The 23926-nt window shown below is 46.9% G+C and overlaps 10 protein-coding genes across 10 annotated transcripts in view; 5 read left to right on the forward strand and 5 right to left on the reverse strand.

Moving 5' to 3' along the window:
- Positions 1-42: 42 nt before the first annotated feature.
- On the reverse strand, positions 43-1039 carry PHYSODRAFT_519340 (hypothetical protein; the record flags this gene model as incomplete). Its single annotated transcript, XM_009535602.1, has 3 exons — positions 43-197; positions 264-772; positions 852-1039. Coding segments are annotated over 3 exons (852 nt in total), but the record flags the coding sequence as incomplete, so codon positions are not given.
- Positions 1040-3466: 2427 nt separating this feature from the next.
- PHYSODRAFT_287174 (hypothetical protein) lies at positions 3467-3992 on the forward strand (the record flags this gene model as incomplete). Its single annotated transcript, XM_009535603.1, has 3 exons — positions 3467-3493; positions 3571-3895; positions 3970-3992. Coding segments are annotated over exons 1-2 (316 nt in total), but the record flags the coding sequence as incomplete, so codon positions are not given.
- A 1540-nt stretch (positions 3993-5532) lies between these two features.
- On the forward strand, positions 5533-5856 carry PHYSODRAFT_519613 (hypothetical protein; the record flags this gene model as incomplete). The annotated part of the gene is made up of 1 exon (XM_009535604.1): positions 5533-5856. One exon carries the CDS (start codon positions 5533-5535, stop codon positions 5854-5856), a length of 324 nt encoding a protein of 107 aa, XP_009533899.1.
- Positions 5857-5871: 15 nt separating this feature from the next.
- PHYSODRAFT_518612 (hypothetical protein) lies at positions 5872-6501 on the forward strand (the record flags this gene model as incomplete). Its single annotated transcript, XM_009535605.1, has 1 exon — positions 5872-6501. The coding sequence occupies one exon, from the start codon at positions 5872-5874 to the stop codon at positions 6499-6501; it is 630 nt and encodes a 209-aa protein (XP_009533900.1).
- Positions 6502-7570: 1069 nt separating this feature from the next.
- Positions 7571-8254, reverse strand: PHYSODRAFT_519513 (hypothetical protein; the record flags this gene model as incomplete). Its single annotated transcript, XM_009535606.1, has 2 exons — positions 7571-7924; positions 7970-8254. 2 exons carry the CDS (start codon positions 8252-8254, stop codon positions 7571-7573), a joined length of 639 nt encoding a protein of 212 aa, XP_009533901.1.
- A 34-nt stretch (positions 8255-8288) lies between these two features.
- PHYSODRAFT_379884 (hypothetical protein) lies at positions 8289-8525 on the forward strand (the record flags this gene model as incomplete). Its single annotated transcript, XM_009535607.1, has 1 exon — positions 8289-8525. A coding segment is annotated over one exon (237 nt), but the record flags the coding sequence as incomplete, so codon positions are not given.
- Positions 8526-15706: 7181 nt separating this feature from the next.
- On the reverse strand, positions 15707-17458 carry PHYSODRAFT_519310 (hypothetical protein; the record flags this gene model as incomplete). Its single annotated transcript, XM_009535608.1, has 2 exons — positions 15707-16572; positions 16807-17458. The coding sequence occupies 2 exons, from the start codon at positions 17456-17458 to the stop codon at positions 15707-15709; spliced, it is 1518 nt and encodes a 505-aa protein (XP_009533903.1).
- A 598-nt stretch (positions 17459-18056) lies between these two features.
- Positions 18057-18580, forward strand: PHYSODRAFT_520604 (hypothetical protein; the record flags this gene model as incomplete). Its single annotated transcript, XM_009535609.1, has 3 exons — positions 18057-18103; positions 18180-18418; positions 18468-18580. 3 exons carry the CDS (start codon positions 18057-18059, stop codon positions 18578-18580), a joined length of 399 nt encoding a protein of 132 aa, XP_009533904.1.
- A 507-nt stretch (positions 18581-19087) lies between these two features.
- Positions 19088-19300, reverse strand: PHYSODRAFT_520218 (hypothetical protein; the record flags this gene model as incomplete). The annotated part of the gene is made up of 1 exon (XM_009535610.1): positions 19088-19300. The coding sequence occupies one exon, from the start codon at positions 19298-19300 to the stop codon at positions 19088-19090; it is 213 nt and encodes a 70-aa protein (XP_009533905.1).
- PHYSODRAFT_287175 (hypothetical protein) overlaps positions 19293-23926 on the reverse strand; it is a 10411-nt gene continuing 5777 nt past the window's right edge. The window contains exons 2-3 of the mRNA XM_009535611.1: positions 21610-22100; positions 19293-19614 (exon numbers count right to left, since the gene is read on the reverse strand). Of these exons, the coding sequence (XP_009533906.1) occupies positions 19399-19614; positions 21610-22100 (707 nt within the window). The 3' untranslated portion in view covers positions 19293-19398. The remainder of the gene's footprint in view (positions 19615-21609; positions 22101-23926) is intronic.

Raw genomic sequence — 23926 nt, forward strand, 5'->3', positions numbered from 1 at the left:
AGCAGAGACGCAGGAAGCTCCACCGTTGTTGCTTTGGGTTGCTTACCCGATGATTCGGAGCTGGAGTCGACGATGGAGTTGATACTTGCATTGGTGTCGTCGTGGTCGCGGTGCTTGCAGTGGCCGGACGCAACTTTGTAAAAGTTGGCGCGGCGCAGCAGCATGTACGCGACGCGAAGTAGCTGCAGTGCCTCCTTCTGCAATAGCACGCACAAATATGTGAGTCCACAGCTTGTCCTTAAAAACAAAACGCCATTTGTGACGCACCTCAAGGCACGAGCCAGCGGTGAACACGTTGAGGCCAAGCAGCAGGCCGGTCCCAAAGTCGCACTCGTCGCTGGCAATCGTCGCCCGCGTGATCAGCTCACTCAACCTCTTACGCGTCGGCAACTTCTTGTCAGCGTCTTGCTCTAGTTGATGCAGCAGGTCTGCGAGGTCCTGTCCGGTGGTGGGCAGCTCGCGATAGCCTGTATTCGTTTTGGTGTCCACCGGGACCACAATGCCCAGCTGGTGCAGTGATGGTGCCACCATCTCCTTCGCTCGCTTAGCCCGAAGCGCCGTCTCCGACTGGGCCCTCGAACGAGATTTCTCGCCGCGATGGGCCTCGATCTTCTTACGTAAATCCGCAGCCTTGTCAGCGCCGAGACTGGACCGACGCGTTCCCAACGCGCTCTCCAGAATCTGAAACAGACTACCCCCAACAATGTCAAACTTGCACTCACTGCCGCTCTCCGCACGAACGACATACTCCGGGACTTCATCAGGAGAATCTCTGTGTCAAACATTATAAGGTACACTTTGCAGTCAGCAGACAGAGTCTCAGCATGAGCAGCTCACTACGATTGATTTACCTGAAGCACCCCCAGTGTCGGCCCGTGTCACTTGCCGTGTCAACCATCACAGTCGCCACCTCTGGGGGGTCAGCGAAGAAGCGTCCGTGCAGATACAGGGGCTTGTCTGTAGTGACCTCCTTCTTGTCCGTCGCCGCGAGCAGGTCAAACGGACCGCACAGCCGAATGTCCAAGGTGTCCACAAAGGCATCTGCACGCAACCAGAACGACCCGTTAGGCTCAATTCGGGTCACAAAGTATAACTTGCTGTTGATCCGCTGCACCGCTCACCGCACGGACTATCGGGCCGCAGCTCCGCCGCCAATTCGAACACGTCGTAGAAGTCTCCAGGGACTTTCAGGAAACACTTGGACTGCAGAAACGCATCCCACGCCACTCGCTGCTGCGACGTCGTCGTCGTCGTCTTCACAGCCGGTGAGTCTTCCTTTTCGCCAGACTTTTGACGCTTGACCGGGGTGTCGGGGCCATCCGCGGCGTCCTCGCCGCGTAGTCTCCGACTCGAGCGCCGCATTACTTCCACTTCAGGATCAAATCACAAAATTGCGAGCAAAATAAATCCGACAAGACCAAATCACAAATCTGTGGACGAAAAGGTTTCAGGACTTAGAGCGTTTTAAGAGAGAAAAGCTAAGTATTCATGAAGCGTTTCCGTGCCAGTCGCGAGTCCTTCGATTTCAACCGTGTATCTATCAAGCTGCTCGTAGCTTTTAGATAGGCTTGCCAGTAGTGCCGAAGTGATTAACGCAACCTTAATAGTCACATAAAAAATCCCATAAAGTTGCTCCAGCAACTTTATTTTTTCATTAAGGTTGCTTGAGCAACCTTGAAGTCTCCCATACATTTCCAGTGTTGAGTAAATTACCACAAAAATTCAAGTTCAGGTAAAGTATTAGTGGTTCCGTCAAATTTCACAAGGTTGCCTTAAACAACTTTCAGGTTGCCCGGTTGCTCGAAGTATGCAAGGTTGTCCCAACGCAAAAGATTCCAGCAGTGCTGGAATCTCGTCGAACACTCTCCACTCCGATAAATCCAACGTGGGCGGCAAAAGGAGCGGGAGCGCGGGTTGGTGAAGTTGCTACGCCGCGCGCTGTCCCGATGGCGTGTACGTTCCTCCAATGCTAAGGGTTTTGGCTGAGGTATCTAATTTTAGTCTACTTACGAATTCGTACAGTTACACCTGTCAAGAATCCACCTCCCGTGGATCTGGACGACCACGAGGACACAATCGGAGCATCTGACGGACTTAGGAGCAACGAAGATGGTTGCGCTGGCAAGGGTAGTAGTTCCCAGGACTCGCTTGGTGGTACGTTCATTTGTTCGTTGGTTATACACGTACTTACGCTAAAGGTTTTAGTGTTAGTGTCTGCAGACATGGAGACGTACGGCAAAGATTCGTCGTCGCCCTCTCCAAAAAAAGTCGGTGAAGGCTGCTGACGAGAACCAACCTTCTGAGCAAGGTATGTAGGGTATCCGCTTTTGTGTGGTATTTAAGAAACTAATTTCCATGATGTGTGTTGGCTAACGGTGTTATTTTCGAAGCGAATACATCGAAACGCAGCCAGACTTGCGATATTCCAGACTCGAGCTCAACTAAACGATTCAAGCAAAGTGCGCAAGATGAATTGGCGCAAGAAAACGAACAGGTGGACCGCGTTCCTCGCGAACGCATCAGCGGGACGTGGAATCAGCGCCAAGCAATCGAGCGCGCGTTTGCTGAGGTCACAAATCTGGTAGCCCCTATGCCACGGCGCGAGTTCGAGGATTGGGATGCTGTATCGACAGCGGTGCAGGCCTTAGCGCGGATAATTACCTGCACTTTCGTATTCGTGACTCTGAAACGCGTGAGCACTACAATGCGTAAGTACCTGGGTGAATATGTTGAATTTTATGGTACATACAAGGCTGACGTCTTTTTATGTGTGAAGGAATGCGAGGTTCCCCTTGCCGGACCAGTATTCCTACAAGAAAAGTGGTTTCGATGCACTCATGGGTGTATGCAAGAATCGCGAGGCGATGGTACTCGGGCACACCCGCATCGCTACACTGGCTGCAAAGCTCGCTTCAACGGGGGAAATAGTTTGGAAAATCATTTTATCCAACCAGGTATTTTTATTTATTATTGACGTATATCGACAGGTGCTAACATATTTCACATTTTCCAGACTTATACACACAACCACGTCACGAACCGCGCACTCTACGACTCATATTTCGGTGTGAGGGAAATTAGCCATGACGATTCCTCTCTTGTACCCGGCCTCGAGTTGCTCGTAGATGCAAACGCCAGTCCGAAGTACCTCACACGCTTTATTTCCAACGAGCTGGGTACGTCGTGGATTGGTTTCACGTTTTGGTATCAAGTTAATCTTTACAACGGCTTACGCTTGCAGGTAAAACGGTATTCCCACAACAGATCATCGCCAAATTGCAGGGATACACATCCGTCGACTGCCACCTACAAGCTTTGCTACAACGGGTAGCTCGAGTTGCGGGGGGAGATGTGATGGTGATGGAAGATCAACTGGGGATGACCGTCGGAATTGCTATACAGACCAAGATCCAGAGGCCGTTTTTCCAGCAGTGGGGCGAAACTTTAGCCATGGATTGGACGCACGGCACAAATAATATGGGCTTCCACCTAGGTATGTAGTGCGCTAATTCCTGTTGAAGCAGCACCGGCGACTTACCGAGTTTTTCATATCTATATTATTACTTACAGGTACATTGATGGTGACGAAACCAACTGGAAGGGGTGTGCCCGTTCTGGATTTCTTTGCCGTCGATCAACAAGCTGAGACGACGGAGGCTATCCTCGAGATTATCAAACGGCAAAACAATAGCTGGACTCAGATCGAGACGGTCGTCATCGATAAGGACTTCACAGAGTGGAAGGTTTTGCTGAAGTGCTTCCCACACGCGGAAGTATTGCTGTGTCAATTTCACGTGTATGCCTACTGGAAGAAGCTCGTAAAAAAGCGACTCTATGCCCCTAAAGCAGTGCATGGTGATGCCATCTTGAAGTATCTGATAAAGATGATCTACAGGTTTGTCTTAAGCACGCCACGCATTTTTCTTTTGCGGTTTACTAATTTTTACATTGGTGGTATTGTGATGGTAGCCGCTCTGAGCGCGCGTTCGATGCGGCTTACGAGTCCTTCGAGCGGTATTGTAACAAGCACAAGCTGAAAGAGGTCAAGGACTACTTCGATCGAAACTGGTTGAGTTGCCGTAGTATGAGGTCCGACTTCGCGAGATCAACAAAATTTACTGCTGGAAACAGCACAACGAACCGAGTGGAAGCCAATTGGAGCCAACTGAAGCCGTCGACTGGATCGGGAATGCGTTTGGACAGAACGGTTGGCCGCCTGCTAGATCATTTGATCAGCATCCTCCGGGAGCAGCTTACGGTTGCGCGCAAGGCAATGGGGAGCTCCAGAAATCCTTCGATAATTCCTGACTTTCTTCGCAAGATCTCAAGCTTGACGAGTGAATATGTGATGAAGAATGTGAGAGGAGAATGGGATGAATATATGGGTGCTGTTCAAGAGCATTTACAACCGCTCCCCAAGCAACACTAAAGCCAGCAGATGCGGCAAGCACACCATTCATCGGATTACCGGTAGCAGAAGCGGCAATCATGACCGGACAACACTATTACCAGACGATAGAGTAGTAGAGGTTAGCGACATACCCTTTGAAGCATCTACCGCGACTACAGACGTTCCCTGATTCACACGGAAACGCAGGTGAATTTGAGGGTTAGCCATCAAGTCAAGCTCACGGAAGATAGGATGCAGATCGGTGAGCTTAATCTTAAGCATGTAGTTCCACGTTCCCATGATTGCGTTAGCAGCAGTACCACCAGCTACGAAAGCTCCACGCGAGGTCTGGTTAGAAATGGTAGTCGATGCAGCAGCACCACCTACCGACGGCCACGAGCTGGAGAAGTCAGCGCCAGCCGTAGGAGGATTCGATAGAAGGCGCTTAACGAAACCATCATTAGGAATAGTTGCACCACCAGGAGGAGCCGAGACAGCAAAGGAAGACGAGAATGCCATGGTATTTGAATATCCATCACCACTGGTAGATGCGGATCCAGAACTGTATGATACCGACTGAGCAGCGTCAGGGTACAAGAACGATTCAGCTCCGTGCTTTTCAATGTACTGAGGGCTGTAGCCAGTCTGAGCACGAACGTTGTTCCAAAAGAGCTTGTAGTCAGCCATAGAGACGATAGTCTTTCCGTTGAGTTCCAGACTCAGACTATCAATAACGTTCCAATTTCCGCATTTTAGAGTAGCACATAGACGATTGGCAGCGGCAGTTTGAGCAGTGCCACCATTCTTCATTGAGACCTTGTAGGGAAGCATAATGTAGGCATCACGAAGGCTTGCGAAGCCCTCGGAACCGTTAAGCTGAGCCGTAGCATCGATAGTGATGACACCATTCTGGTACGAACCCTGATTTAGGTCAATAACGTGCGGTACACGCTTGCTCGAAGATACCTTGATCTCCGGGTAGCTCTTAAGCGAGCTATGGTAAAAGTACTGATCGGATAGTTGAGTTTCGCTCATCGTTGAATCTATATGGATCCTAATATAGTTTGATAAAATTAAATATTATGTCGCACCTCATTAAGCCAATCACCTCAGATCATGATCTCATTGAACTCGCTGAGAAAATGAACGTTCAACTCGATAATATATTCGAATCAAATGAGATAAAGTCCCATCTCCCCAAGAAAGGGTCATTTCGGATTCTACTTCGCCCTCCTAATCTTGAGGTAGGACACTGGACGGCGGTTCATAATGGTGAATTCTTCGATAGTATGGGGGAAGGACCACCAAAGAAGTATGGTATCGATCGATACAACACCAAGCAATACCAAGGAACCTATGGAGACTACTGTGGACCATTCTGTGTCCTATGGCTATATTCGAAGCAATACCGTAAGCCAGATGTATTCAAAACAATGAAAGATCTAAATTTGACAATTCTGGAATAAATTTAATTAGTAATCATGTGTCGAGAATTAACAATCTCCAGTGATATTCCTGCGCGGAAGCTTACCAAAGCTTTCAAGACTGGTAAGCTCAGCCTCACCTCAAGCGAACTAAAGGGTAGTGGTTCAGTCATCCATCTCCACCCTGCTTCGTTTGAAAAGGCGCTCAAGGCTCGTAAAGCTGGACGCGGTGTCAGACTCGACATTACCAAGCTCGAAGTGAAGAAGGGCTACAAAAAGGCTCAAGGAGGCTCTATCTGGTCCAAAGTATGGGGAGGGATCAAGTCTGCATACAAATTTGCTAAGGATTCAGGTCTACGATCCAGAGCCGTTGATGCGGCGGTTCCTGCTTTAGCTGCTTATGCTGGTCAGCCAACGGCTGCTGTTCCAGCCAGAGCTGCAATCAAGTCCCTAACCGGCGTTGGTATTTATGATTCCGATAGCGACAAGGAAGGAGGTCGCGTATCAATGGCTGACGTAAAGAAGGCTGCAAAGAATGCTCTTGCATACACGAAGCGCAAGGGGGTCATCACCGACGCGATCGATGCTGGTGAGAAGTTCCTACTATCAAAAGCTACCAAGCCGGAACATGAGGATCTAATCAGATCTGTGCGAAAGGAGGTTCGTCGCCGCTATGTGTATGCGTAGCAAAGAAACGTCCAGCGAAGGGTTCGCCAGAGATGAAGGCTAAGATGGCTGCGCTCAGGGCACGTCGTAAGACTGGTGGTTCGTTTACGTTGTAGCCGCCCTAAAAAAATACTCTGGATGTCTTATTTTTTTGGACGAATCAGAAGCATGATGGATACCGACGTATCTCTGAAAATCACTTTTTATCATTTTGTTTATAGATACTGAGTGTAATACTAGCTCGAGCGCCATTATGACAGTTCATCCACGCATACTGGCTCGGTTTGTATGAAATGACCTTTCCAATAGCGGCATCACCTCTATCAAAAGCACTGACAATATCACCAGAAGCCACGTATTCGTTTTTGATCAGATCGCAACGAACGATGTAGGAACTGGTCGGGTGAATCTGAGGAATGATGTTCGATAGCTGAGCACTTGCAACAGTAGCTGATGTGGAGGGGTATGTACCCGCTGTGAGACCAACAACTTTACCGAATTCAGCATTATCGATGATCAGTCGAGGAATGCGAGTAGTAGTCGGCAATCCAGTACCACCAGAGGAGTATAAACCGGAGATAGGTCTGGTCCATGTTCCACCGGTAGTTGGTAGAGTTGTAGGCGTAGGAGAGAAATCAAGCTGACAAGCGTAATAGACACTGTTAGCACTCATTTTGATATAAAATACGTTATCCACCGACGGATCGATTAGATACGCCCCAGCATTGACAAGAGCAGTCTGAATGCTTCGGTTGATATCGTCATACGAATAAATACTATCAGGGAGGGATACACTGATTGTGGATGTAGTTGCAGCGGTAGGTACTTCGATTTTGAACGTTGTGTTCTGAAATTGCATTGAATCAATGTTATACTCGCTGTCATATATCGAGTATAACATTGATTCAATGCAAATCGAAATCGATTGAATGGCACATACTACATCGCGGAAGTCAGCCGCCGATCCGGGAAAGGAGTATTTCCAGGTTGAATTGGTTCCATCTTGTACCAGATTGGTGCTGTCGAGTTTGATAAAGCTGGACATATTGATTATATGTTTGTAGGCATATTTTTGTTTGATAAATTGGAATTAGTCCTCGATACGAATCGGTCTATCGAAGTTATACCTGATCTGACCCTTGACCGAATCAATGAAGAGCATTTGGCCCTTTCGCTCCGTGGCTTTGTTGTAATAATAGACGATTGAACGCTCATCTACTCCCTTGATATTAAAATCTTTCACAACCATCTGGAGGTCTCGCTTAGAATTAGCTTTCAGGATCGCTACGTACTCTGAGTTCAATCTGATCATCTTGTCCGTTGCGAAGTAGCTGTGGCTTAAGAAGATGGTTGATAGCTTGAAGTGGCGCCCTCTAGTGAAGTAATGTGAGAACAAATTCTTCTGAAGAAGCTTATCGTTGCTGTAGTCATCGATGATGACGAGCTCAGGCTTATTGTAATTAATTGGTGTATGACGTACCCGTTCAACACTCGGAGGCGAGTCAGGGTCGGTGAATGTGATAAAGTCATCAAGCTTATCACGAAGATACTCATATAACTCCTGGTGAGAATTACGAGCAATGATCGTTAGATGAGCAAATACGTGAGGAGAATGCTTGAGGATGAACATACATAATTTGTTCTTCCCTGAGAACGATGGCCCCAGAACCACCATTCTAAACAGCGCTTTAATGTCAAGTGCTGGAATATCACCCATAGAGGCGCTTTTGAATTTTTTAGGGATTGAAGCTCCGAAATCTGGAATACCGCTCATGATTATCGTCTAAACTATATAGGATCAAACAAAGATGAGTTCAGGTTTTTCTTATCCTAGCCCGATATTCACATCGCCGATTTATAATCCGGCATTCTTTCTCCAATTGGATGCCAGCGGGTTTCTAACGTATGACTATGCTCAGACTCTTTATCTGAACAAGTATGACTATCGCTTGACGTACATTACTGGTGTCTCTCAAGGCGTAGCATCACCTGGTGTAGCGCTTGTCCCTGGAAGTGGTGGGAACATCAGCGGTCTTGGAGCACTAAGCTGTAGTAGCCTAACTGTTAATGGTGCTTCCGTTTCAGGCGTACCAACTTATGTAGCTGATATTACTCCAGGTACTGCCGCTATCAACAAAGCTCTGGTACTTGGTGCATCAGGTGAAATTGCTACTATTAGTAGTTTGACGGCAACGTCGATTACTGGCACGCTGCAGACAGCGGCTCAGCCTAATATTACTAGCTTAGGCACGCTATCGTCCCTCACCGTGAGTGGAAACATATCTGGTACATTGGCAACTGCTGCTCAGACCAACGTAACTAGTGTAGGGACACTCTCGTCGCTCACCGTGAGTGGAAACATCAATGGAACGCTAGCGACGGCTGCTCAACCAAATATCACCAGCTTAGGTACGCTTACTGGATTGACTATCGGAGGCAGTTTAACCTTTACTGGTGCAAGTCGATCCATTACAGGTCTTAGCTCGCTAACTGCAACTAACATTACTGGTACGCTACAGACTGCTGCTCAGCCTAATACAACATCGTTAGGTACTCTAACCGCTGTAAATTGCTCGGGTAATGTATCGGGTACGCTAACAACAGCTGCTCAGCCCAACATTACCAGCCTAGGAACCCTGAGCTCGCTCACAGCGACGTCGATAACAGGAACGCTACAAACCGCTGCTCAGCCTAATATTACTAGTCTAGGTACGCTTAGCAATCTAACCCTTAGCGCTGGTGGAACCGGTTTATTCATTCCAAATCTGAAATTTTGGGATGGAGTCAGTTCTTGGATAAATTTCAATCATGCTTATTTTCTCAATGTTATCGAAGGGGGCGCTTCAGCCAGTAGCGTTGTGGTTCTCAATAGTACGAAAGACTACTCAGGCATTCGCGATCTAACCATATCACGAAACTTTATAGCTTCGACTTCAATATCATCGCCTACGATCACATGTGATACGATTAGTAAGTCAGGTACTCAAACTATGAATGCAACGACCTTGAATATCAATCCTACTACGCTTCAACTCAGGGGAGATACTCTCAATGCTACAGGTGCGGAGCTGAACAAGCTTGCTGGATGCACAGCATCAACCGTTGAGCTGAACTATCTAGATCTTACCACCGGAGCAGGAACTGCAGAAGCATCAAAGGCTCTTGTACTAGATTCTAACAGTAGCATCTCATCAGGTATCTCATCTCTAACGTCAACCAACTGATATCCACTACTTCTACCCAATGTCAGATTGCGGCCGGGACATCATTTACATCAACAACGCGTGCCTCTGATTTTAATCTCATGATTCGTAATCAAAGCAATACGGTTGGCGCTCAGGCCGGATTATCGTTCACGATTAAAGGTACTAGTGATATGACAACGTACACCCCTAGCGTTGATCTATATTGTACTAGAACCGCTACGAGTCTTCAATATTCAATGGCTGATTTTGCAATCAGTACACGGTCAGGAGCTAATGCATTATCACCAATGACTGAACGTATGAGAATCACTCAAGCAGGATACATTCGCTTTGGATCAGCTACCAGTACTGCAAAAATAGATATAGTTTCGAGCACGAATTTACTTGGCAACGCGCAATGCGTATAGCCAAGGATGCTACTACTCCAATCGAATTTGAAATTCAGGTATACAACGATGTCGCGGGAGGAAGTAGTGGTGTAGCTCCAGGCACCACTACGAGCGACCCGCTAAGGTTCATGGTTGGAAACACAACTCAAGCTTATCTAAACAGCTCAGGAAGACTGGGAGTTGGTATGAGTACGTGGTCGCCAGAAGCAACCATTCACTCAGGCGGAGAGGTATGGGCGAATAATTTCATGCACGTAAAGAGAGGCGGCGATGGATTTGCTAGGTATCGATTCAATTGGTCTCAGACTGACTATCCAGCGATTGGTACTGATTCAACCGTAGGAGCTATCAGGTTGGGAAAATGCGATGCTAATTACGCGTGGACAGCCTATGTCCCGGTGCGTGGAGGAAGCTATACCAATGCAAGCGATGAGAGGTTGAAGGCGGACATTGTAGACTGCCCCTATGGTTTGGCAAGCCTTATGAGAATGAGACCTAGAAAATTCAGAATGGTTCAAGAGCAGACTGTCCATGTTGGCTATATCGCGCAGGAGCTGTATAAGGTCATACCAGAAGCAGTAGATATCGGAGCAAACGATGAGCTTAATCCGGATGGGTTTCCAGTGAATCCATGGGGAATCGATCTCGCCAGTTTAACCTCGGTACTGTGTAAATCTATCCACGAACAGCAAGGCCAAATCAATAATCTCAAAGCTGAACTCAATGAGTTGAGAGCGATTATGTCTGAGTAAATATAGAATGGTATCTGTCAAACCCAGTTCGTGGCGAAGACCGCTTGCCCTCAGACTACTAACGCTAATGTCGTTGATACTGATCAACTACAATGTGATCGAATTGTCGAATTCCACGAGAGGTTATATATGGTATTGGCTCAGGGATAATTTCGCACCGATAAATATAGAGCAGATCTTGAGTAAATCGTTGTAATAGAGTATCATGGGCTGCGGACCAAGTAAAACGATCAAAAAGAACCTGACTAACCCTGAAACTGGCCAAGTCATCGGTTCAATAACGATGCACGCTGGAGTGGTTTCGATAGGGAATAATGCTTATATCCCTATGTACAACGTGCATAGTGGCAAGAATGCTGTCATGGCTATCGATATCGGAGATAAAAAAAATCAGACTCAATCGAGAGAAGAAAACAGACGTAGACATCTAAGTATATCCGCTCTGCTCTATAGAGCAAATGTCTTCACAGACTATGACTTTTTTTTTGGCTGGTAAGCCCAGACTCGGCCGCCTTCAGTTTGGGTAGATGCCTCCACCTTCTTGGTCGACTTGTCGAGGTCAGTAGCCCACACAGCGGCTTGGGTCTTCTGGGGACGATCATGAATGATGAGGTGCTTCATGATAGCTTTCAACTCAGCGACGTTGAGGTCGCTATTGTCACCATAGCTGCCTCCGGAACTAGATATAATGCGCGAGTTGAAGAAGAACATGGTTTTATAATAAACGGGTGATAATATCTTTGAACTCTTTATCATCAATCCGTCGATTGCTGTACATATCCACCGTGAGAGACTTGAGCTGCTTGATGATACTGGGGTTGTCATTTCCGAGTTGTAGCTCTCCTTTTAGCTTATCGTATTCAGCCCTAAGCGTATCTAGAGGATCCTCTAACTTATCGTGGAAGCTGTATTGGAGATGAGTAATCAATAGAACCTCCTTGAACAGTTTCTTATCTTCAACGCTAAGCTTATCGTAAGCGGATTGATCGATACGGTTCTTATAGACCAGTGCCTTGATCATGGCTTGGAGGCTATCACTGATTTCCCACTTAGGACCACATTTACGCCGATTCGGCTGAACGATCACGAGCTTTTTAGCATCAAGGTCGGGGATACGAATATACTTGCTTCCGATCTGCTTGTATGTGTAGGCTGACGGCGTTGCTAATCCTTGGATCTCATTGAGATTGTAGGTACGGCCTCGGCGAACTAACTACACCTTCCAGCGGGGCAACACCTGCACCGCGCAATCCTCGACCTTGAAGCTTTCGTTTAACGCCACTGCCGGATACCTCGCTTGCCTCGGCGTATCGCTTAGCCTTCGTTTGATATATCGATTTTGTCGCCTTCATAGCTGATGTAGCTGCCTTCAACACCGATCTCGCTGCTTTTGAGTTATTCCCTCTACCAGCCTCTTTTGCTTCTTCATAGCGTTTCTGAGCCTCACCGTATGTCTGAAAAGCTGCTTCTGACCCATCATGAAGCTTTTGCAAGCTGTCATCGTATTCATACTCTTCAACGCTATGCTGTCTAATATCGTGTACAGACTTTAGAATAGCCTCATTCAATATTTCAAGATTAGCATCCAGGTTTTTACGTCTTTTCTTATCAAGCTCCTTTTCTTCAAGTATCTTAGCTGCTTCTTCATCGCTCGATGGGAAGGGTTATTCAACCTCATTAAGATAGCGGTCCAAGTCCTCAACCCCGTTGAGTAGGGACGAAAAGGTATCCATCCACATGATATTCTTCATTAGCCCCTTCCAAGCTACACCACTCACCTGCTTGTGTGCTTTGTTTTCACGATTTAAAATATTTAGGGGTCTAGACCCCGATGGCTGCCCAAAGTAGTATGATGGATGGGACTTAACAACACCGTTGATTTTCACGATTGGTTGTAGCCGAAATGGAATATCAATACTATCAGCGTGCAACTGGCTGTAGTAATCAGTTAAGATATTCTTGGCTTCGTTATCAGCGTTTGATAGGCTTGGGTCCATGTCTTCATCAAAACCACTCATTAACCCATGCTGAGCTTCACCATTAGCTGGGGTAAAATCATTTATGTGTTTGGTTTCATTGCTCTCAACTAGTTCTAACTCGAGGCCCCTGGCTTTAGTCATATTAATGAAAGATTGGAATGTCATTATCCAGTTCACCTTCTTAGTGGTTGCTTGCTTCACACGATCGCTATCTTTCCCGTAAACGCTAATGCTATTGCCATTGATCCAAACATAGCCATCTTTGTCAATAGGAGAAGATTTTGCGGAACCATTAAGAATTGGTACAATCTTCTTTATCAATCCGTTAGATTCAAGGACTTCCCTATTTTTGCTAATTGTCCAAAAAATAATTTAAGCTTGCTGTCCATTTGATCGGATCTTGTGGATGTTCCAGTATCGAACACAAAACTGTCGTCAAGTCTCTGCATAGAGCGGTTTGAATAATCTCCTTCTGAGGCATTGATTCTTTTTCTTTTTGAGCCAATATTTTGCCAAACCTGGTATGGGCTATTTTGTCCTCTTTACCCATCTCATTACGTCGCTCCTTCTCATTGACGTATGCGAGGAATCTGACATCATTAATTAATACCTCACCAATATGGTCATACCTCTCAGACCAATCAATGTTCGGAACTAGTACATATTTTCTCAGTTTAATACTGTACACCTTAGCATTCATCCCAATATAATACTTAGTAAGCTGCCGGCCGTTGGAAGCAATAGGGTGAATATTTAGTTCTGCAAGGATGGGGTAAACCTCGAAGATTTTAGCGACCGCTTCCTTTGACTTTGTTTGATTTTTCATCTCAGCATTGCCTTCGTCGAACAAATCTTCTTCGACGGGCTTTTGCGGCAGTGGACTATCAGGGCCAACACCAGCATCTGTCATTCTTGCACTATTATCAACTCCAACATCAGTCATATCGGGGCTCACGTGGACCCAACCATCACTGGTTTTGGGCTTAGCAGTACTGGAAGCATCAACGGACTGAAGCTTTGCAGTAGTCGATGCATCGTTCATTTCAGGTGTTGCATTAACTTCAGCATCTACCATTGTTGAGGACTCAGTTTTTTTTGGGCGTTTTCAATATTCAGACTTTTTTTTAACTCTTCCGGCGTAGCCTCGTCAGGGCCAACCGAAATATCAGACTGAGCGGATTGTGTTGATTTCTTTGGAACAGTAGTGATACCATTCGCGATATCGCTAGCCCATGATGCACCTTCGTACATAAGGCGCTTGGACTTGGCTTGACGAACTCGGCGCTCAGCTCGTATTCAATTACCTTACCTTTAGCTTCGTTGGGGGTCATACCAATCGTCCGATGGGTCGTGCTATTGTAGTTCTCAATAACAGCAGCTATGAGCTTCTGGGTTAGTCGCTTTGGTTCGATTTTGACAAGGCGCTGCTTCAGAGTTCTATTGAAGCGTTCAATTTTACCCATTTTGGCGTGATCTCCAGGCTCATTGTTGAAATGGTCAATTTTCTTAGTTTTGAATAATTTCTGAGCCTGTTGGTTCATGAATTCTGAACCATTATCGGTTGTGAGAATGTCAACCTTATGGAGGCGGACAAAAACCCTAATTGCTGCTAGTGCGGTCGGGCCAGTTTTGTTGGTTAGTAGTTTTGCGTAGCCTAGGCGAGAGTTGATGTTGATCGCAGTCAAGACTGGTCTTTTCTCCCAAAACGCCAAGTCCATCTGCCACGAATTGGGGTTAGTCGATGCGATTTTGAACCCATCCTATCGCTTCTTCTGCTCCTGAAATCGCTGAATATCGCTCTGGTTTGAGTACCATTCCTTGACGATTTTCATCGTAATCTTCGGCTCCAGTTCTTTAGCCTTCTGGTATAAGGCTTGGGCACCTACATAGCTTGTTTTGGGGTCATAGTATAATTTGGACAACAGCTGATCCATCGCTCTATATGGTTATAAAACTAAAAAATCCCCTGCCAGGTAGTTGCTTATATGTCGAGCGGTTCGGTGGTGATACCATCCACAAGTACACGACGCTTATCATAATAGTAGTTTAGAGCTGTTTTAGTCTGGGTGTACGTAATGATTGACTTACTCTCCTTACTGAGTCTAACCCCTTGTTGGTGCCCTGTAGCGTGATGCGATCGCGAACAACTGATTCAAAGCCATCTGGGTTGAGGATATTACCGTTTCGACCACCATTCTGCTGCACTCCCTTCGCGGAAACCTTGACCTTGTAAGATTCGTCTGGTAGGTAGCAAATGTAGTTCTTAGAGGACAATGATACCATAGCATCACCAGACCACTCATCCTTGGACAAACCTGGCGTTCGGCGATCAAACTGAGCCATCTCTTCGCTATAATCACGTGGGAACCACTCGTACTTATGCTGCTGAAAATGCTCACGAAGCTCGGGCTTGATACACTCAACGAATGGCTTCTCACAGCTGAACGCAATCTGTGTCCATTTCTTGGTACTGGAATTCCGAACGGTCGAAGTAGAAGTCAATGCAATCATAGTAGAATTGCAACATACGGAGCTTAGCGAGCTGATAGATTGCAATCGATAGATGAATTGGGTTCTTATTGTTGAGCTTTCGCTTCTTCATAGTGAATTCACATGAATCATCCAGCTCTTCCATTCCATGGAAGGTGAAGTGCTCAATCTTGGCCTTGATTGCCTTGTCGTCCGACTCATACCTGACCTCCTTGTGCTTGCTCATGTCCATGCCAGATCGACCAAACGCACTATTACCAACCAGTTTCATCATCTCAGCAATCATAGCCTTATTATTGCTACCCTCACTAAGCGTTTTCAGCTTAGTCAACAAGTCTAGAACCAAATGAATCTTAGGATTGGTTGTCGATTCATTCATGAATCTATCGATAATGAGCGCATCAAATGATTTAGGGTTCGTAATGGTTTTTTTTCAACTCTTGGACTAAATTATCCATATCAGAGTCAGATACCTTCGCAATAATGATCTTACAGATGGATTTAACATTTTCATCACCCTCTCGTCGCGCGCTCGATACGGCTTCCATGAATGGTGCAAATGCCTTGTGAGAGCTAGCCTTGATGAAGCTGTAAGTCTTGGTGATCTCCATACCATGAGAAATGTACCATTTGAGTAGCGGTGCATAAATGAGGATCTTCTCACCAAAGTAGCTCCCGATAAGTTTGCGAGCCGGCTTTGCTCGGCTTTGCTTGCGCTCCTCGTTGTACTCGAACATGTGCTGACCGATGACACTCCGATCGCTGCAGTCGATAAGGGTGTTCTTGAAAATTGGGGTCATTTCACTGAAGTAGGGTTTGAGGTGCTCTGGTGTACGGATATCACACTCGAGGAAGCCAAAGATCTTGTCATTTACAATATCATCGACGATCCCTGTGTATGCTTCGATGGTAGTCAGCCGTCCACATGGCATCTCATTACCAAGAGCCCACAAATACAGAGCATTAGCATCGTAGCCGATGATCTTTTTGCAGATCCTACCCCCTCGAATCTTGGTCTCGTTGCGTTTCGCGTATCTGTTGAAGATGATAGAAGGACCACCAGCAATGTTCGCCTTCATCTTGGTGTAGATGTCCTTCTCCTCTCTATCGATACTGTACACCAACCTGTCTGAGTTGAATTCAAGTAGCTTCTTGTGGCGGAAGCCCTTTAGCGGCATGTTCTTGCGAGCAACGTTGCATCCCACACAGCTGATCAAGATATTATCATCGATGTGTCCGAGCTTATTATTGATTCGGTCAGCCGAGGCAGTGTCAGCTGTGAGTTGCTTGTAGCATAGCCCACACAGGTATTTTTGTCGCTCTAGCAAGTCGTTGAGGTGTTCTAGCGTCATATTGCATTCACGATCGGCATCAGCATCCTGGGTCTTATATCCACTTAAGCGACTAGCGGGAAAGTCAAACGCTTCAGCAGGCTCCTTACTGGGTTGCTGGAGGTTGTTGAAGCACGTCTGATACATGGCTTTCTCAGAGAGACCAGGTAGCTACACACCATCAGTGAACATATCAAGTTCGAAACGTTTGAATAGTTCTCGCTGGGCTTTGATGGCCTTGATGAAGGGTACTACATCGAGGTTGTTGTACCAAATGAGTAGATCCTTGATTGACTTCATGCCATAGTGTTCCCAGACGAACTGTACCCGCACATAGTCCTCATCGCTGATGCTAGTGCTACGAAGAGCACTGTCGAACGCCGACTTAGGAGGGACTTCCGTCTGACTGAGTACGTCAAATGAAGTAATGTACTCGTACGGGAAGATGCCTTTTCCTAGGCCACAGACGCATCGAATCTTGTCATCACACTTGCACTCACCGAGATATGTCGACAAGTACTTTGCATAGCTGGTGCCTGCCGGAACATAGTTGCTAATGTCAAGCATTTTTATGTCTGACGTGGCGATGCACATGTAGCTAGAATTCTTGATGACTGATGTGATGTTGTCGGTACCGATGACTGCAAACAGGTCCGCCTTGATGAGGTTGATGTCGTAGCGTCCAGAGTTGAATCCGAATACTGGTACCTGACCAATGCACTGCTTCAGCTTGCCATAATCCGAGCGCTTCTTACCGAACGTGAGCTTGCTGTGGAAATCGAAGAAACAAGCAAACTCCCCGTTCTGAATCCAAGCATTGACATCATCCATCTTGTACGTCTTACCCAAGTCTAGACCAGGAACCTCAGCGTCAGTCAAACCATGGACGTTGATGATTTTGCGGAGCAAAGACTCGTACTTCGAGACGTTGTACTGCTGAATCTTAGCCGCAACTTCCTTGATGTACTGGAACATATCCTTGAGCAACTCCTTCGGGTCATCGCTGACAAAGCATCGCACCTCCTCAGTCAAGCTGTCGGCCACGGAAACAGACACAGGAATGTGTTCGTTTGTGAAGATAGTATTCTCTTCGTTTTTGACACCCGTAGGCTTGAGGATAGCCTCAAAATCATAGACAATGAAGTGATCGATGTAATGGTCAGCATCCTTGATGGAGTACTTAGTCAGCATGGAACAAATGCTGTTCGGAGCGGGTTGGTAGATGGTTGGCTGAGCTGGGAACGATTCGATGTTCACGAGTTCGCATTGGTTCTTAGTGTGGTTGCATAGCTTATCAGAGCTAACAAACACCATCTCACACATAGAGCATTGGTACTTCTGCTGGAGCATACCAACGTTCGTGATGTAGAGAGCGTGATTCTCGTGCGACAGGATGTTGATCGAATCATAGTCCTTGTCCGAGCAGCGAATGCATTCAACCTTGCCCGTCTCAACATCCATGTTGAAGACGTTGATGTTCAGTTTGAAGCACTCCTCAAGCTCATCGAATTGGAGAATGTCGATAGCTTGAAATTGCGGAACAGACCCAGAGTGTAGGTGATCTCCTTGTACGAACAGTACTGCTTGAAGGCTTGTTTCACCAGAGCCTGGATTCTGCGAGGATCCTTCTTGGCTCCCTCCTGCTTGTGATAAGCAATGCAGTGGAAGACACACTTGTTATTCGTCTTGGGGAAGTTGATGACGTGCTTGTTATCGCGGATCACCTTAGGAATGACAGCCTCACTATCGCCCAGCGCATGGTCGCGCTGGTAGATATAGATTTTGAAGCCAGTAATACCCTTCACCATGTACCTGGATCTGGGGTAGTTGAGCTTGTCAGCCAACTCCATGGAGCGAATCTCCGAGATCACCTTCTTACGAATATCAGCCTTGCTGTTGATAGCCACAGGAGTGCTAAATACAGATGTGTTGCTAATATTCGGGTGGAAGTAGCGAGTCTCGCTGTCATCGGTTCTGCTGACAAGCTTGTATCCAAGAGCGATGTTGACCTTGAAGGCAGACTTCTGGGTTGCAAGCACGTTCTCAAGCTTGTCGTAGAAGTCAGCAGGCTGGATTCCCTCATATAGGTGCGACTCCATGTGTTTGCCTTGGTAGAAGCGGTACTTACTGTCTTCCTTGAAATCAGCAGCCAAATTCTTTTGGAGCTTGCCTAGACTGATCTTGTACTGCTTCGCTACCAATTTTTGGTTGATGGGGTGGGAAATGTTGCTAATGTATACCATGCGCCCCGTCTTGCCACGTACCTTAATACGGTAGCTGCTACCCCATCGGATTGGGTTAATATTTAATCTCTTAAGACCTTCAAGCTCGTATGCGAACATTGCTATATATCGGTGGCTATATTATTCTCCGAAAAAACGACTTTATAATATTGGGTCTTGTATCAGGATTGACTTTATATCATAGGCGACTTTTTATCCGAGGAAAAAGATTAATTAATTAATTAAGTTCGGTTTCATTATTAAGTTCGACTTCACCATCAATAAGTTCGGTTTTGGGTTTACGCTTGCGAGCTCGAATCTGGTCTCTATTCTTGTCATCGTTGTCTTTTTGATAAGATAAACGGGCTTCGCGTGTGCGCTGGTAGTAGCGCTTCTGCGCTGCTTTGATTCGTTCCTTGCTAGCTTGGTATTGCTCAGGAGAGTACGCCATCTTTGTATATTACTAACTTTATATTTATCAGGATCAAAGTATGTCAAGAAATCAAATACTACTTCGAAGTATTTAACTCGGGAGCCACATTATTCCATTCAATCGACCGCAGGAGTCATATCCCAAAAGCTTCTCCAACGCTCCGCATTATCGTCGTGCTTCCACCTCATGCACAAACAAAATGTTTCTGGATCCTCCACGTGAACAAACGTCTTCATCATGAGCGGATCGTCCGTCGTGGTTGATCCTCCTTTCAAACGACTGAAAACGCGATCTGTGCACTGAGCATCCAGAACCTTCACGAAGACCTCGACCTACACGCAAATGTCAGTAAACTTACACACACCAGAACTACGCGCTCACACAGTACCTTGCGTCTGTTGCCAATGGATTGATTCTCTTCAACAGATCCGGGTAGCATGTTGACGATGGGAACCTCAATGCTCATACCGTCGAACCAACCATGCATTTCGCGAGAAAGCGCAAGCCTGTTGTTTGAGTCGCGATCGTACTTGGCGAATTCCCGTTTGTGGTCTCTGCTTTGCTTTCTCGACACCAAATGGCAGCTTTCTGCCTTGCCGTACGGTAGGAAGAACTTCGCGTCCTCAATCCGCTGAAAACGAAACTCGTCAGTCGATGGGTCCAGATTCGAAACGCTTGTAGTCAACGATATCGATGAAACTGTGTTTTGAGGAGATTCCGAATCGTCTGGAACGTAGTCGCAGTAGAAGACGCGCTGGAGATCAGTAGACACAGCGTTAGCTGGTGCAACACGCGTCTCAACAACCTGGTTAGTTAACGGAGAGCCCAGCGTTTGTGGCCCAGTCCTTAAGTCAGTTTCGAACAGCAAAGCAGCATCTTCTATAAAAGAAACAGAGTTAGCCCTCAATGAAGCAGTATTACGATGCAGCGACAGCATATAGAAGCACGTACTTGTCTCGAATAAAACATGAAAACACAATTTCTTGTCTTCATACCAAAACGCGACATTCTTGTTGCCGATGCAGCGCGTAGGATCGTAGTATCCAATGCGTAACGTCGCCATCCAGTACAGTTTGCAGCGAATCCCTTTCGTGTTCAGCGCGTTGTCAACGGATCCAGTGACAAGCCACAATCCAGTTTGTGCGTGTTCTTGCTCCGGAACCACCACCAGCACGTGAATCGTCTTCTTCGTTGGAGCACCTTCAAACACGTCGCCAATCTCATCTGCTGGGTCCATTTCCACGTTCAGCAGTGTCTTCACTTGTTCAGGAATGCCTCCACTTCGCATAGAAATCACATCAGGGTCCTTCGATGAGAGCCACGCGCCGCCCTCCGTCTTCGCCAGGAAGAGCTGCAGGTCCTTGGCGTCGCACGTGATAGTCGCCGGGTTCTTCGCCTTGGTCGCGTCCTTCAAGTCTCCCACCGACTGACCCGCGTCAATGTCCACAGGAAACGCACTGCCCGCCGCACCAACGATCGCACAGAAGAGCTTCACCATCTTTCCTCGAGCCGGCAGATTCTGGAATGAGGAAGAAGGATGTAGAATTTCTGGCGTACTTAAGCGAACATGAAGGTGTGTGACATAGATTTTCAACCAATGATGAGACGCCACGTCGCGCTGGTCCGAACTACTAGTAAAATCTGCCGGCGTAATGTTCTATTGGTTTATCAATGTGGTTTGAACGAGCGGTCCCGAAACGCCCTAAGGTCCAAAAGACGTGGCTCTCGCTATAAAGTGGGCGTCGTCAAATCAACGTCTATTAGATCTGACCGGTTTAGAGGTTCTAAAACTACCCTCATATCGAAAAGACGTGCGAGCTCGAATCTGGTCTCTATTCTTGTCATCGTTGTCTTTTTGATAAGATAAACGGGCTTCGCGTGTGCGCTGGTAGTAGCGCTTCTGCGCTGCTTTGATTCGTTCCTTGCTAGCTTGGTATTGCTCAGGAGAGTACGCCATCTTTGTATATTACTAACTTTATATTTATCAGGATCAAAGTATGTCAAGAAATCAAATACTACTTCGAAGTATTTAACTCGGGAGCCACATTATTCCATTCAATCGACCGCAGGAGTCATATCCCAAAAGCTTCTCCAACGCTCCGCATTATCGTCGTGCTTCCACCTCATGCACAAACAAAATGTTTCTGGATCCTCCACGTGAACAAACGTCTTCATCATGAGCGGATCGTCCGTCGTGGTTGATCCTCCTTTCAAACGACTGAAAACGCGATCTGTACACTGAGCATCCAGAACCTTCACGAAGACCTCGACCTACACGCAAATGTCAGTAAACTTACACACACCAGAACTACGCGCTCACACAGTACCTTGCGTCTGTTGCCAATGGATTGATTCTCTTCAACAGATCCGGGTAGCATGTTGACGATGGGAACCTCAATGCTCATACCGTCGAACCAACCATGCATTTCGCGAGAAAGCGCAAGCCTGTTGTTTGAGTCGCGATCGTACTTGGCGAATTCCCGTTTGTGGTCTCTGCTTTGCTTTCTCGACACCAAATGGCAGCTTTCTGCCTTGCCGTACGGTAGGAAGAACTTCTCGTCCTCAATCCGCTGAAAACGAAACTCGTCAGTCGATGGGTCCAGATTCGAAACGCTTGTAGTCAACGATATCGATGAAACTGTGTTTTGAGGAGATTCCGAATCGTCTGGAACGTAGTCGCAGTAGAAGACGCGCTGGAGATCAGTAGACACAGCGTTAGCTGGTGCAACACGCGTCTCAACAACCTGGTTAGTTAACGGAGAGCCCAGCGTTTGTGGCCCAGTCCTTAAGTCAGTTTCGAACAGCAAAGCAGCATTTTCTATAAAAGAAACAGAGTTAGCCCTCAATGAAGCAGTATTACGATGCAGCGACAGCATATAGAAGCACGTACTTGTCTCGAATAAAACATGAAAACACAATTTCTTGTCTTCATACCAAAACGCGACATTCTTGTTGCCGATGCAGCGCGTAGGATCGTAGTATCCAATGCGTAACGTCGCCATCCAGTACAGTTTGCAGCGAATTCCTTTCGTGATCAACGCGTTTTCAACGGATCCAGTGACAAGCCACAATCCAGTTTGTGCGTGTTCTTGCTCCGGAACCACCACCAGCACGTGGATTTGTCTCGACTTTGGAGCGCGCCCTTTCCGTTTGGTCATATTGTTAGCTGTCAACACGTCCTCAATTGTCCACGTAGCCTTCATCTTCTCGCCATCGATCAACGCTTGAATGTCCTCATGAACCTTTCCGTCCTCCAGATCCAGCGCAGCTTGGTCGTCGTCTGGCAGCCACGCGCCGCCCTCCGTCTTCGCCAGGAAGAGCTGCAGCTCGTCAGCAGGGAACTGGTACATCTTCTCCGCCTTGATCGCCTTCTTCAACGCGGAAACCGATGCACCCGCGTCGATATCCACCTCGAACGCACTGCCCGCCGCACCAACGATCGCACAGAAGAGCTTCACCATCTTTCCTCGAGCCGGCAGATTCTGGAATGAGGAAGAAGGATGTAGAATTTCTGGCGTACTTAAGCGAACATGAAGGTGTGTGACATAGATTTTCAACCAATGATGAGACGCCACGTCGCGCTGGTCCGAACTACTAGTAAAATCTGCCGGCGTAATGTTCTATTGGTTTATCAATGTGGTTTGAACGAGCGGTCCCGAAACGCCCTAAGGTCCAAAAGACGTGGCTCTCGCTATAAAGTGGGCGTCGTCAAATCAACGTCTATTAGATCTGACCGGTTTAGAGGTTCTAAAACTACCCTCATATCGAAAAGACGTGCGAGCTCGAATCTGGTCTCTATTCTTGTCATCGTTGTCTTTTTGATAAGATAAACGGGCTTCGCGTGTGCGCTGGTAGTAGCGCTTCTGCGCTGCTTTGATTCGTTCCTTGCTAGCTTGGTATTGCTCAGGAGAGTACGCCATCTTTGTATATTACTAACTTTATATTTATCAGGATCAAAGTATGTCAAGAAATCAAATACTACTTCGAAGTATTTAACTCGGGAGCCACATTATTCCATTCAATCGACCGCAGGAGTCATATCCCAAAAGCTTCTCCAACGCTCCGCATTATCGTCGTGCTTCCACCTCATGCACAAACAAAATGTTTCTGGATCCTCCACGTGAACAAACGTCTTCATCATGAGCGGATCGTCCGTCGTGGTTGATCCTCCTTTCAAACGACTGAAAACGCGATCTGTGCACTGAGCATCCAGAACCTTCACGAAGACCTCGACCTACACGCAAATGTCAGTAAACTTACACACACCAGAACTACGCGCTCACACAGTACCTTGCGTCTGTTGCCAATGGATTGATTCTCTTCAACAGATCCGGGTAGCATGTTGACGATGGGAACCTCAATGCTCATACCGTCGAACCAACCATGCATTTCGCGAGAAAGCGCAAGCCTGTTGTTTGAGTCGCGATCGTACTTGGCGAATTCCCGTTTGTGGTCTCTGCTTTGCTTTCTCGACACCAAATGGCAGCTTTCTGCCTTGCCGTACGGTAGGAAGAACTTCGCGTCCTCAATCCGCTGAAAACGAAACTCGTCAGTCGATGAGTCCAGATTCGAAACGCTTGTAGTCAACGATATCGATGAAACTGTGTTTTGAGGAGATTCCGAATCGTCTGGAACGTAGTCGCA

The sequence above is a fragment of the Phytophthora sojae genome, assembly GCF_000149755.1.
Source record: "Phytophthora sojae unplaced genomic scaffold PHYSOscaffold_8, whole genome shotgun sequence".
NCBI classification, from domain to species: Eukaryota; Oomycota; class Peronosporomycetes; order Peronosporales; family Peronosporaceae; genus Phytophthora; species Phytophthora sojae.